At 52.2% G+C, this 14350-nt stretch overlaps 1 protein-coding gene across 1 annotated transcript in view; it reads left to right on the top strand.

The window, feature by feature from the left end:
- Positions 1-759: 759 nt before the first annotated feature.
- The window catches only part of CACNG7 (calcium voltage-gated channel auxiliary subunit gamma 7), a 30105-nt gene continuing 16514 nt past the window's right edge, over positions 760-14350 (top strand). Inside the window, exons 1-4 of the mRNA XM_007997967.3 lie at positions 760-1666; positions 4709-4933; positions 6428-6514; positions 7263-7403. Coding sequence (XP_007996158.1) covers positions 4738-4933; positions 6428-6514; positions 7263-7403 — 424 coding nt within the window. The 5' untranslated portion in view covers positions 760-1666; positions 4709-4737. The remainder of the gene's footprint in view (positions 1667-4708; positions 4934-6427; positions 6515-7262; positions 7404-14350) is intronic.

Raw genomic sequence — 14350 nt, 5'->3', positions numbered from 1 at the left:
GACAGACAGGAAGAGAAAATATCACAGAGGGCACCAACGTGGACAGTGCACAGTGAGAGAGGGGCACGGAGATCACTGGGAGTGCCAGGTGGCGACCCCGGCGCGGAGACCCAGCGCATCCGTGTTCACCACAGCAGCCACGCAAGCTCACACGCACACCCAGGCTCAGACACTGGGGAGAAGTCCTTCCCAAGAGGGGAGATCACAGTCTCGCCTCCTGAGAGACCTAGAGACCCGATCAGAGGAAGAGACCCCCCTCGTCAGAGCAACCAAAACCGGCCAGAACCCGTGAGCCTAGGGATCGGTGACGGAGGCACACGGCAGGCAGACGCGCCTTCTGGGCCTCTTTCCCTTGACCCACTTGCGAGGAGAGTGCCGGGGACGGTGCAGATGCACTACATTTCCCAGCAGGCCCCGCGGCAGACCCTTCCCCCAAGTGTGGCTCCTCGCCGCCAGGGCTGATGGGAAATGTAGTCTCCGGACAGGGCCAGACTAGCGGAGCGGAGTGCCTTGTCTGTGTGTTTGGAGGGGACTGAGCCCTAAAGCTTCGCAGGCTTCCTTGCGGACCCGGGCACTTCTTCTTCCCTGCAGGCTCCTGGGTTTCTATGCCCCGGTCCAGCTGGATGCTGGGGCTTCCCCTCTCTCCCCCATCACCGCCGCGACACCCCCATCCCGTGCCCGCAGGCCCCAGCCCCCGCTCCGACCCTCGGCGGGCGGCCTGCCCCTTTAAGAGTGGCCCCGCTGACATCACGGCGGGGGGGGTGGTGGGCTGGCCCGGCTCCCGGCTCCGCGGCGGCTGCAGGACCCGACTCCGCTCTGCGCCCGCCCGCTGCTGTAGGGACCCCGGCCCGGGACGCCCCCTCCCGCTTCCTGCAGTCGTCCAGACCCCAGGCTCCGCCCCAGGCCTGGCTAGAGCCCCAGTCCTCGTCAGGGGACCCCCAGGATTGTCCCTGCTGTCTCTCCTTCTCAGAGTCTCTCTCTCTCTCTCTGTCTCTCTCTCTCTGCCTCTGTCTCTTCTCCAAGCTCAAGGTCTCTGGGTCTCAGCATCTCTCAGCCCCAGGCCTCTGGGCGTCCCCCTGTCTCTTTCTGTCTCTTTCTGGTCTCTGACCTCTCCACTTCCCGGGCCTCAGAATCTCTGCGCCTAGGTGGTGAGGGGTGGTCCTAAACTCTGTCTCTCTCCCTCCTTGTCTCTCTCTGTCTCTGTATCTCCTTCAGTCTCCAGACCTGAGTCCCTGGACTTCTCGGCCTCAAGGTCTCGGCGTGACTTTCTCTCTCTGCCCTGTCTCTCTTTGTGCCTCTGCCCCTCTCGGGCTCTCTGCCTCTGTTTCTATTCTCTCTCCCTCTCTGCCTCCCCCATCCTCAAGGCCCATCTCCCTCCCTCGCTGCATCCTTCCCCCCTTCCCTCCCCGCCCCTCCCCTCCTTCTCAGTAGCCAATGAGCGGCCGCCGGTTCCTGCTCCCGGCTCCGTCCGCCGAGTGAGGCCGCGGGCGCGGGGGGTGGGGGGTGGGAGGCCGGGAGGGGGCCGGGACGCCGGGCTCCGGGGCGGGGGCGGGGGGCGCGGGCACCGGCGACCCCGGTGGCGGCGGCGGCGGCCGGGGAAAGCCGCGGGGCCGGTCATGCGGCTGCGGGGCCCGCGGCCCGGAGCGTCCGCCCAGCCCTGAGCGAGGTGAGCGCTAGAGGAGGGTCCTGGGAGGAAGAAGGGGCGCCCCTCGAGGTGTCTGCGAGCCGGGTTTGGGGCGACAAGGGACCCGAGGGGCTCCAGGGGTGGTGGGATCCTGGCAGTGGGGACGCCCGAATTCGGGCGGCTATGGGGGATGCAGGGACACCTGGGCCTGGCGATCCCGGAGGACGGGGTCCGAGGGTCCCGGAGTGGGAAACTGCACGCTTCATGTCCGAGTCGCAGGGACCGTGGGCTGGGGAGGGCAGAGGCCGGGTCCTTGAGGAAGGCGGTACGGGGCGAGGGCGGAGGACCCAGGCCCGGCCAGAGCAGGGTGTGGGTCTGGGAAGGGGTCCCCAGAAAGGCGGAGTTTCGGTCTCCCGAGAGATGGAAGGGAGATGGAGTTTGGGCTTAGGACTTGCAGAATGGGACCCCAGAGATTCAAATGCCTGAATCCGGGAAAGGGTGGGAGAAAGAGGGAGAAGAGGAGGCTCCAGGCCTGGGGGGAGGGTCCCAAAGGAGGAAAGGCTGGAGGAATAAGGAGATCTGGGCGGGCCACTGAGAGTGAGGAGGAATTGGAGCAAGATTGGGTTTTAAAACGGGGTGCAAGAACGTGGAGGAGGGACGAGGTCCCAGTTGGGAGTCAGAGGGGCGAAAGGGGGAAGCTGAGATCGGCTACCTGGGACGGAGGCAACCTGGGTGGCCGGGGTAATGGTGCCCGTTTCCGAGCCCACAGGGCTGCGAGAGGACCAGGCAGCTCGCGGTCAAGCCCCTGAGCCGCGGGGCGGGGGATGGGAGGAAAAGCTGGCCAGAGCCTTCCCAGACTCTGGATCTCGGAGGCCTCCAACAGGCTGGGGGGAAGGAGGGGGGATCTGGAGGCTGGGAGTGCGGGGTGGAGCGGGGAGGAGAGAGGGTTGTCTCAGACTCCAGAGTCTTTATTCAGGTGGAGCAGAATTGCAAGGCTAGAAGAATTCTGGTTAGGGAAAGTGGAGTTTTGTGTCTTGGTTACTTTGTTGGGGAGAGTGTTTAGAGGACTCAACCTTCAGAGTTAAAAATATCCCGGGTATTCAGGCATGTAGCCATCTCTGGTTGATACAGGCTGAGGGTCCCAAGTAGAGACCCCCAAATCATGGGATTGTGTGGCTTGGGGAAAACTCTTGCAGGGGTCGGGGAGAATGGTGGGTAAGGAATTGAGCTCTGGGTTGAGGAGCTCCCTCGTTGGAATCTCTAGGTTCCTAAGTGGAATTGGGGAGGCCACGGATATGAACTGGGGATCTCCTGTTTGGAGTCTAGTGTTATGAAATCGGGGCTCCATGCTGGATGTTGGAGAGGATCTGTGATTGGAAGTCCTAGCATGGGAAACCGAGGTCCAGAACCTCTGGTGGGAAGTGTTAGGGGAGGCGGTTTTGGGACTCCTGCTTGGGATTTTAGAGTTCAGGGCACTGAATCCTAGTTGGAAGGATGAGAGTCCGATGTTTGACTGGGGTGCTCTGATTAGGATGCTGGATTGGTGGTGGTGGTGGTGGTGGTGGGTTCCCAGCTCATTCATGATTTTTTTTTTTCTTTCTTTTGAGATGGACTTTCACTCTGTCACCCAGGCTGAAGTGCAGTGGCGCGATCTCGGCTCACTGCAACCTCGCCTCCTGGGTTTAAGCTATTCTCCTGCCTCAGCCTCCCAAGTAGCTGGAATTATAGATGTGAGCCACCGTGCCCAGCTAATTTTTGCATTTTTAGTAGAGATAAGGTTTCACCATGTTGGCCAGGCTGGTCTCGAACTCCTGACCTCAAGTGATCCACCCACCTCAGCCTCCCAAAGTGCTGGAATTACAGGTGTGAGCCACCTCACCCAGCCCCATCTCCTGATTTTGACATTCTGGAATCTCTAATCGAGATTCTGGTTCTATGTCTCTGGGTTCCACTGTTCTAGGACTCAGCAGCCTGTGAAGATGTTCCAGCATTCCAGGTCCAGGGGCCTGCCTAGATGTGGGAGGTTGGAATTACCGTTCTGGCACTAGGATCTGGGTTGTGAGATGTCATCTCAGATTGGGGTATCAAATGAGGTCAAGGCACAGGATCAGAGTTAGAAGGTCATGAGTCAAGTTCTTGGTGTTAGAATTGGGTGTTAGGCTCAAGATACAAATCCAAGAGGCTAAACTTAAGTGGAGGCCTCTGCTCAAAGTCTTAGATAGGGCAGAGGTCAAGGGTGTGAAGCCCCGGTATGGGGTTAGAGATTCTTGGTTAGTGACCCACTTTGGGGATTTCTGGATGCAGTTCAGAGACAGGGTGCAAGAAAATGCATCAGGGTATCAGATTAGGGCAGGGAGTTAAGACTGGGTAGCCTGGGTTAGAGTTTCTGGCCAGCTCAAGTTGTAGAGCATCCAGGGTTCAAGCCCAATACCCTGTGCTCTGGGATCTAAGTACTGGCTCAGAGTTCAGGTTATTGATTCTTGTTGGAGTCTGATGTTCACAACTGGGGGCTTCGATCGGCACACAGAGACAGGGCTGTGGGATGCCAGGTCCTAGAGGTGAAATCATTGATTGGCCTAATAGTTTCTGACTCACTGACCCACACTCAAGGTTAGGGACTCTGGTGGCATCTGATTTCTAAGTTAGGGTCTCAGGTCAGCAGGTGAGGTTAGGTTTAGGTGGGGAGACCTGGTTCTGGGGTTCAGAATCTCCAATTAGAATTTCTGCTCAGAGTCACAATATTTGGGACCCAGGTCCAAACATGGTTGGAGCCAAGATTCAATCTCTGGGCCTGGGCTGAAAGTTAGGATCAGAAATCTAATTCTGGGGTTGGGATCTGGATCTGGAGCCAGAGCACAGGCAGCAGGTTTGGGGAGCCCAGTCCTGAGGTTGAGGCTCAACAGTTGGTGTCTCTGGTCAGAGTCTAGGGTTGGGGTCATGGGTCAGGCCACGGAGGTCAGATCTGAGAGAGTTCCATTTGGGAGTCGGTGTCTCTGGCTAGGACCCAGCATCCCGGGTTGCTGCATGGGGTCGAGCACTCTGGTCGGTCCCATGGAGCTCTGCACTGCAGCTTCCCTCTCACAGGCCCCGCAGGGCGCCCCCTGCCTCTGAGGATGAGTCACTGCAGCAGCCGCGCCCTGACCCTGTTGAGCAGCGTGTTTGGTGCGTGTGGCCTGCTCCTGGTGGGCATCGCGGTCAGCACTGACTACTGGCTGTACATGGAAGAGGGCACAGTGCTACCGCAGAACCAGACCACCGAGGTCAAGATGGCCCTGCACGCCGGCCTCTGGAGAGTCTGCTTCTTTGCAGGTACAGCCCTCACCTGTCTTCCACTCAACAGTTTCTGCCTTGCCTGGGGTCTGAGACTCTTAGCCGTAGTCCCATCCATTGGGTTCCAGAAATCCAGAAATGGATCCTGATTCTCTCCCGGAAGTTCAAATTTCTATGTGGAGTCCCAATGAGTAGCCCTTTATTCCTGGATCTAGGAGCCCCAATGCTCCAGGTCCCTAACCCCTAAGGAATTCTGGAGTCTTTCCTTAAAGTTTGTAGTCTAGGTTTAGAACTTGTCCACTGCACAATTTCAGTGCTGAATGGGCAAGATTAAAAAAAAAAATGCATGGGACGGGCGCGGTGGCCACGCCTGTAATCCCAGCACTTTGGGAGGCCAAGGCAGGAGTGTCCCTTGAGCTCAGGAGTTTGAGACCAGCCTGGCCAACATAGTGAAACCCCATCTCTACTAAAAATACAAAAATTAGCTGGACATGGTGGCGCACCCCTGTAATCCCAGCTACTTGGGAGGCTGAGGCAGGAGAATCGCTTGAATCCGGGAGGTGGAGGTTGCAGTGAGCCAAGATCATGCCACTGCCACTGCACTCCAGCCTAGGTGACAGAGTGAGACTCCATCTCACTCTGCCTAGCTCTGACTGGTGGCGTGCACCTGTAGTTCCAGTTATTCAGGAGGCTGAGGTGGAAGGATTGCTTATGTCCAGGAGTTCGAGGCTGCAGTGAGCTATGATGGTGCTGCTGCACTCTAGCCTGGGTGACAGAGCAAAACCCTGTCTCTAAAAAAAAAAAAAAAAAAAAAAAAAAGAAACAAACAAACAAAAAAAACTATACCTCCCAGGGACCACAAAGACCCATTCATTGTAAGAATCCTGACTCCCTAGACCTCGTCCTCTTTAGGGACCACAAGTTCTGATCTACAGATCTTTCGTTGTTTAGAACCTAGAATTCCAGCCTTGTCCTCCTCCAACCAGGAGTCTCTAGGGCAGCCAGAAAGAGGAGTCCCAGGCCAGGCGCAGTGGCTCACGCCTGTAATCCCAGCACTTTGGGAGGCCAGGACAGGCAGATCACAAGGTCAGGAGTTTGAGACTAGCCTGGACAACGTAGTGAAACCCTGTCTCTACTAAAAATACAAAAATTAGCTGGGCATATTGGCATGTGCCTGTAGTCCCAGCTACTCAGGAGGCTGAGGCAGGAGAATCACTTGAACCCAGGAGGCAGAGGTTGTGGTGAGCCAAGATCGTGCCACTGCACTCCAGCCTGGGCAACAGAGCGAGACTCCATTTCAAAAAAAAAAAAAAAAAAGAAAAGAAGAGAAAAGAAAGAGGAATCCCAGACAGACATCCATCCACCCCCTTTCCCAACACCCCTGGAGTAGTACAGCTTGTAACCCTTGGGCTAGGCCTTGCACCCCCAACCTGGGGTCTCCCCTCTATCCATGCTGCCCCCACCCCCACCCCCACAGCTTCTCTAGAGATTAGGAGCCTCTCATCCGGGCCCGTCTGTTTCTCTTCCCCCCAGGTCGGGAGAAAGGTCGCTGTGTGGCCTCAGAATATTTTCTTGAACCAGAGATCAACTTGGTGACGGAAAACACGGAGAATATTTTGAGTGAGGGGATGTGGGGGTGCCAAGGCACAAGAGAGCAAGATCACAGTCGAGTCCTGGAATCCTGGGAGGGGGCAGGACTAGGGAAATGGTGGGGTCCAAGGGAAGGAGGGGTGGCTTGAAAGAAGGCAGAGTGGGTCAGGCGTGGTGGCTCACACCTGTAATCCCAGCACTTTGGGAGGTTGAGGCAGGTGGATCACCTGAGTTCAGGAGTTCGAGACCAGCCTGACCAACATGGTGAAACCTTGTCTCTACTAAAAATTCAAAAATTAGCCGGGCGTGGTGGCACGCGCCTGTAGTCCCAGCTACTCAGGAGGCTGAGGCAGAAGAATCGCTTGAATCTGGGAGATGGAGCTTACAGTGAGCCGAGATTTTGCCACTGCACTCCAGCCTGGACAACAGAGTGAGACTCTGTCTCAAAAAAAAAAAAAAAAGAAAAGAAAGAAAGAAAGAAGGCAAGGCAGAGTGGTTAGGTAAGGAAAAAGGGCAAGGTTGAGAGAGTGAGGTCCGGTTGGCAGGGAGCAGTTAATCAGAAAGGGGGCGGAGTTAAGCCCAAGGAGGTGTGGCCTGTGTGAGGGGGCGTGGCAGGCCTGTGTCTGCTGAGGAAATATCAGGGGAAGGGGAGGAGTCAGTGGGGAAAGGGAGGAGCCAAACAAAAAGGCAGAGGTGGTGACAGCAGAGGTCAAGGAACGGGGAAGTGACCCACTGGAGATTCCCTCCTCACCCCTGTCTCTCCCCATCCCCTCCCCAGAGACAGTGCGCACGGCCACCCCCTTCCCCATGGTCAGCCTCTTTCTCGTGTTCACGGCCTTCGTCATCAGCAACATCGGCCACATCCGCCCGCAGAGGACCATTCTGGCTTTCGTCTCTGGCATCTTCTTCATACTATCGGGTGAGCCTAAGGACTTGTGGGCTGGGGGACCATTTCCAGTTCCAGGGACCTGTGGTTCCTTTTCCACTTAGCCACTTCTTTGCTGTGTGGCCTGGGAGGAGTTGCAGACCCTCTCTGAGCACCAATTTCCTTCGATGTGCAATGGAAATAGCAGTGCCCATTGCAAAGCGTCCTTTAGAGGACCACATGATAGCGAGGGCTAACTGGGTGCTAATTAGGTACCAGGCTCTGTTCTGATACTCACAACAACCTTGTGAGGTAAATCCTATTAATAGCCCATTTTACAGATATGGAAACAGACACTCAGAGGGATGAAGTCATTTGCTCAGGGCCATACAACTAGTGAGAGGCAGAGCTGGGAGTGAAACTCACGCAGTTCGCCTCCGGAGGCTGTATTTTTAACCACTGCTGATAAACTGCAATTAACAGTTTAAAGGACTCCTTATTTTCTGTGCAATATTTTGTTCTAAATTTTTTCAAATAAATGGAAAAGTCCAAAGAATTTTATAACGAACACCCATGTAGCCACCACTTAGAGTCAAACATTAACAGAGCACTAGACTTGCATGATCTTGCGTCTGTCCATCTGTCTATATGTCCAACCATCCATCAATCTACCTTATTGTCTAGATGCATTTCAGAGGAAGTTTCAAGCATCAGTACACTTCACCCTACTTACATCATTATAGATATGATTAGCTAGAGTTCAATATTTGTTTACGGTTATTTTATTTTTCTTCTTTTGAGGCACAAGCCTCTTTTGCATATGTGAAATCACACCCATCTCCTAACATCACTACCTAGGAGTTATTATTAGCACTCACTTGATAAAATGGGGGTTCCACCACCCAGAATTGCAGAGAGTTGCCCAAGATACCAACATAAACTATTTCCAGAGGACTTGAGTGTCCAGCGTTCCAGTAAAGCCTTTTTTCTTTTTTCTTTCTTTCTTTTTTTTTTTTTGAGACGGAGTTTCGCTCTTGTTGCCCAGGCTGGAGTGCAGTGGCATGATCTCGGCTCACCACAACCTCTGCCTCCTGGGTTCAAGCAATTCTCCTGCCTCAGCCTCCCAAGTAGCTGGGATTACAGGCATGCACCACCACACCCGGCTAATTTTCTATTTTTTTTAGTAGAGACGGGGTTTCTTCATGTTGGTCAGGCTGTCTCGAACTCCCGACTGCAGATGATCTGCCCGCCTCGGCCTCCCAAAGTGCTGGGATTACAGGCGTGAGCCACTGTGACTGGCCTTTCTTTCTTTCTTTCTTTCTTTTTTTTTTTATTTGAGACAGAGTCTCCCTCTGTTGCCCAGGCTGGAGCCCAGTGGCATGATCTCAGCCCATTGCAACCTCTGCCTCCCAGGTTCAAGCGATTATCCTGTCTCAGCTTCCCGAATAGCTGGGATTACAGGTGTGTGCCACCATGCCCAGCTAATTTTTGTATTTTTAGTAGAGACGGGGTTTTGCCATGTTGGTCAGGCTGGTCTTGAACTCCAGGCCTCAAGTGATCCTCCTGACTTAGCCTCCCAAAGTGCTGGAATTACAGGCATGAGCCACCATGCCTGGCCTAAAACCTTTTTCTTGAGTGTTAATCTCCTCCAGATTTCAGCTGAGTCCAATCCAATTCAGTCCAATTCAGCTAAAATCAGCCCAAATGAACTCAGCTCGAGTACATTTAACTCCATCCATCCAACCCAGCTAACCCCAATTCATTCTGACTCAATTCTTCAGTTCGATTCAAATGAATTCAACATAATTTAGTTAAACTCAAATCAGATCCTTGTAATTCAGTTGATGGTTTATGAACAAACCCCACTCCATGTCCTGTCTCCATTCTGTCCCCCGGAGCCAGCACTCAGCTCCCTCTTTTCAGTGGCTGTGCAAATAGTTGAAAAGGGATTCTCCAACTAAGCAACTGAGATACAAAGTGCCTGATCCAGGATCCCCTCCTCCAGTCTCTGCTCCTCACCCAGCCTCCTCTGGGTTTAACCTCCCCCATGCCTTCAACCTAACCTGAAGAGACCTTTTCCAGGGAAGGCAGGGTGCAACCTCCGTGCAAACTTGAATCACAGCGTGTGGAGCCAGACACTGAGCTAAAATAAGATGTGGAGAATATCACGATCCTAGAGTGTCAGAGCGGAAAGGTCTCATCATTTTTCAAATGGAAAAATAGTGGCCTAGAGAGAAAAAGTGGGGCAAGAGTAGATAGCATGGGGATTTTTATTCAACCCGTCAAAATCATTATAAGGAAAGTCCCATTGTTTGTGGTTCACAGGAACGGAAACGGGCTTGAAGAGGTGACATAGCTCGTCAATGGCAGAACTGGGATTGAAATCTAGGGTCTTCTGATTCCTAAATCCATGCTTATACCACCCACTGCACCAGGAACTGACTGCCCAAGGTCACGCTAAGGATCAGTGGTACAGGCAGGCTGGAAGTCACGTCTCTAGGGTAACAATAGAGTAATTTGGAAGAGATTGAATCCAACTGCCTGAATTCCTTCCTAGCATTCATTTCACCTATGCACTCCACCCCAAGGTATCCAGGCATGTGCTGCCAAGCTTGTGGGGTGTAGTGGCTGAAGGCCACATGTTGTGAACCTAGAAAGAACTGGGTTCAAATCTTGCCTCTACCACTTACTCATGGTTTAAACCAAAGCCTTCTTTTGTGGAGTTATTGAGGGGACAAATCTTGGTCAGTGGTTGGCAAGCTTTTTCTGCTTAGGGCCAGATAGCAAATATTTTAGGCTATGTGAGCCATAGGTTCTCCAATGTAACCATTCAACTCTGCTGGGAGGCAACTTGGCCACTGTAGTGCAAAAGCTGCCAGGTTAAGCAAATGGGAGTGGCTATGTTCCAGTGACTACTCGTGGACTCTGAAATTTGAGTTCAATGTAATTTTCATGTGCATGAAATATTCTTCTTCTTTTGATTTTTTAAGTCAAATTTTTAAATTTATTTAAATTTTTGTTTTTTTAAATCAAAAGAAGAATAAGAGGTAAAAATCATGCTTAGCTCACAAACCATACAAAAGCAGACAGTGGGCCAGGTCGTCATTTGCCAACCCCCGATTTAGATCATGAGTGTAAAGCATCTGACCCAGCGCCTGACTGTAACAATAAGTGCTCAACACTTGTTGTTTTAAGTAAATAAATAAACGTAGTAATAATAGTGGTAGTACTAGCGGTGGTGGTGGTGGTGGTGATAGTGGTAATAGTACTAGTAGTAACAACCAACTTTTTAATTTTTTTTTTTTTTTTTTTTTTTTTTTTGAGACGGAGTCTCGCTCTGTTGCCCAGGCTAGAGTGCAGTGGCCGGATCTCAGCTCACTGCAAGCTCCGCTCCCGGGTTTACGCCATTCTCCTGCCTCAGCCTCCCGAGTAGCTGGGACTACAGGCGCCTGCCACCTCACCTGGCTAGTTTTTTGTATTTTTTAGTAGAGACGGGGTTTCACCATGTTAGCCAGGATGGTCTCGATCTCCTGACCTTGTGATCCACCACCTTGGCCTCCCAACGTGCTGGGATTACAGGCGTGAGCCACCGCGCCCGGCCTAACTTTTTAATTTTTATTTTACTTTTTTATTTTTTATTTTTTTGAGATGGAGTTTTGCTCTTGTCGCCCAGGTTGGAGTGCAATGGTGCAATCTCAGCTCATTGCAACCTCCGCATCCCAGGTTCAAGCAATTCTCCTGCCTCAGCCTCCCAAGTGGCTGGGATTACAGGCATGTGCCACCACACCCAGCTAATTTTTTGTATTTTTAGTAGAGACGGGGTTTCACCGTGTTAGCCAGGATAGTCGTGAACTCCTGACCTCAGGTCGCCCTCGGCCTCCCAAAGTGCTGGAACTGCAGGCGTGAGCCACCTCACCTTGCCCTTATTTTTATTTTTAAATTTTTTTCCCTTCTGACCAAATTTCAGCTCACAACAACCAACTTTTTTGGGGGTCCAGACAGTTGTAGGGGCTTTATACATATTAAGGTATTTATTTTTATTCACCCTGTAAGGCAGGTGCCATTAACATCCCCATTTTACCATTGGGAAAACAGAAGCATGCAGAGGTTACGTTGTTCCATAAGGGAAGCAAGATCCCAACCCAGGCTCCTCACCATGGCATTATGCTGCCCCACTAAGGTTAAAAGCATAAAAAAGGAGGAGATTTAAAATGAGAGGTTAAGGAGAGAAATAGTACCAATGCCTTGGGACTTGGAATGGAATAGCCTGGTGTGACTGCGTCCCATTCCCAATGAGGAAACCAGGGCTCAGAGAGAGAAAGACAGGGATTGCCTCAGGCCTGGTCATTGGTGGAGCTGCCCCAGGTCTGGTCATTGGTGAAGTTGCCCCAGGTCTGGTCATTGGTGGAGTTGCCCCAGGTCTGGTCATTGGTGAAGTTGCCCCAGGTCTGGTCATTGATGGAGTTGTGCCAGGCTGGTCACTGGTGGAGTTGCCCGAGTCTGGTCATTGGTGGAGTTGCCCGAGTCTGGTCATTGGTGGAGCTGCCCCAGGCTGGTCATTGGTGGAGTTGCCCCAGCTCTGGTCATTGGTGGAGTTGCCCCAGGCTGGTCATTGGTGGAGTTGCCCGAGTCTGGTCATTGGTGCAGTTGCCCCAGCTCTGGTCATTGGTGGAGTTGCCCCAGGCTGGTCATTGGTGGAGCTGGCATTCAATTCTAGAGAAACCAGTGGAAGGACTAGGGCAGGAGGGATGGGGTCACAGCTGGGCATTAAATGTCTCACAGGGACCTGTGCTGGGGATGGACTAGAGGGAAAGAGACTAGAAATGTACAAACTGAGGAGGCTTGTGTAGTGGCCCAGGCCATAGCAGACAAGGTCTGTGCTGGGGCTGGAGATGTGAGGAAAAGGCAACTGGATGGCCATGTGAGAGAGGGATATTGATGGAAGAATCAATAGAATCATATGACTGACTGGATGTGGTTGTGGGAGAAGTGGGAGGAAGCTAGACAGGCATTGATTTTTTTCCAGGTCATAAGAGGCATGCGCATGCATGTCCCACATTAGCCCCTGATCATTAAACATGATCTGTGCATATGTTAATTCATTCAGTCTTCAGATATCCTGTATACCAGGCCCTGTCCTTGGCACAGAAGACACAATTAAATCCTCCTGTATAACTCAGATGCACTCACTCACAGAACAGCTCTTGACTACCTGTCAGTCAAAGCTTTTCACACTTTTTCTTAAATTCCTTCAATAGATTCCCATCGCACTTAGAATACACCCAAATGCCTCAGTCTGGCCTCCAAGGTCTTCTATGATTTGGCTACCGCTCAGATCTCTGACCTCATCTCCTCAGCCACTAGCACTCTCCGCATTGCTTATAAGTTCAGCCACACTGGCCTCATTCTTCTCCTTGAAAATGCGAATCACAGCCTCACCTCAGGACTTGGTACACTCATTATTCTTCCCTGCTTGGAAGTCCCTTCCCCACCTCCAACTCCATCCGACCCTGATTCTCAGAAGCCTCAAACTTTTTTCTCTTCAGAGTTGTTTTCTCTGACAACTCTACCTAGTATTCCTTACCCCTGCTGTACTATCACATGCTTTGTTTTCTATTTTTTAATAGCATTTATTGCTACTGTTGTGAGATTTGTTTTCTGTCCTTTTGTACCAGAATGTAATCTTCAAAAGGGCTGAGACAGGCCAGGCACGGTGGCTCACGCCTGTAATCCCAGCACTTTGGGAGGCCAAGGTGGGTGGATCACTTGAGGTCAGGAGTTTGAGACCAGCCTGGCCAACATGATGAAACCCTATCTCTACTAAAAATACCAAAATTGGCTGGGCGTGGTGGTGGGCCCCTGAAGTCCCAGGTACTTGGGAGGCTGAGGCAGGAGAATCACTTGAACCTGGAAGATGAAGGCTGCAGTGAGCGGAAATCATGCTGCTGCACTCTAGTTTGGTCTACAGAGCAAGACTCTGTCTCAGAAAAAAGAAGAGTGAGGGGGATGCTGAGACCTTTTCTTTCCTTTCTTTTCTATTCTATTCTTTTCTTTTCTTTTTTGAGACAGAGTCTCGCTTTTTTACCCAGGCTGGAGTACAGTGGCGCGATCTCCTGCCTTAGCCTCCTGTGTAGCTGGGATTACAGGAGCCCGCCGCCACGCCTGGCTAATTTTTGTATATTTAATAGAGATGGGGTGTCGCCATGTTGCCCAGGCTGGTCTCGAATTCCTGACCTCAAGTGATCCACCCACCTCAGCCTCCCAAAGTTCTGGGATTACAGGCATGAGCCACTGCGGCCCAGCGGGCTGAGACCTTTTCAAACATGTTCTTGTTTGTATCTTAGAGCCTAGAAGTGTTGTTTGTATGAAGTGCAAACTGAACTATTTCCAGAATGAGTGAGGGCAGAATGGATGAGTGACCGTCCTGGGTATTCTGAGAAAAGGGATGATGCATTAACCTGACATAGTAGGGTGCTGTGGGGAGGGTGAGAGAGACCGGGGAGGGCTTCCAAGAAAAGGTGACAGCTAAGTTGATGCCGAAAGGGTCAGGGGGAAATTTTCAAGTCCAGAAAGAAAGGAGCCTGGTTTGGAGACGGAATTCACAGCATGCGATAAGGCCCTAGAGAGGAGCTAGGACAGGCCAGGCACTGTGGCCCATCCCTGTAATCCCAGAACACTAGGAGGCTGAGGCAGGCAGGTCACCTGAGGTTAGGAGTTCGAGACCAGCCTGGTCAACATGGTGAAATCCCATCTCTACTAAAAACACAAGAATTAGCCAGGCGTGGTGGCAGGCGCCTGTAATTCCAGCTACTTGGGAGACTGAGACAGGAGAATCGCTTGAACCTGGGAAGTGGAGGTTGCAGTGAGCCGAGATTGCACCATTGCGCTCCAGCCTGGAAAAACAAACGAACACACACACACACACACACACACACACACACGAAAGAAAGAAAGAAAGCAGGCAGCTAAGACAGAGGTCGACGCCAGTGCACCTGTCCATG

The sequence above is a fragment of the Chlorocebus sabaeus genome, chromosome 6 (assembly GCF_047675955.1).
Source record: "Chlorocebus sabaeus isolate Y175 chromosome 6, mChlSab1.0.hap1, whole genome shotgun sequence".
Lineage (NCBI taxonomy): Eukaryota > Metazoa > Chordata > Mammalia > Primates > Cercopithecidae > Chlorocebus > Chlorocebus sabaeus.
The sequence above is the reverse complement of the archived record's forward strand: the minus strand, read 5'-3'. Positions and strand labels throughout refer to the sequence as shown.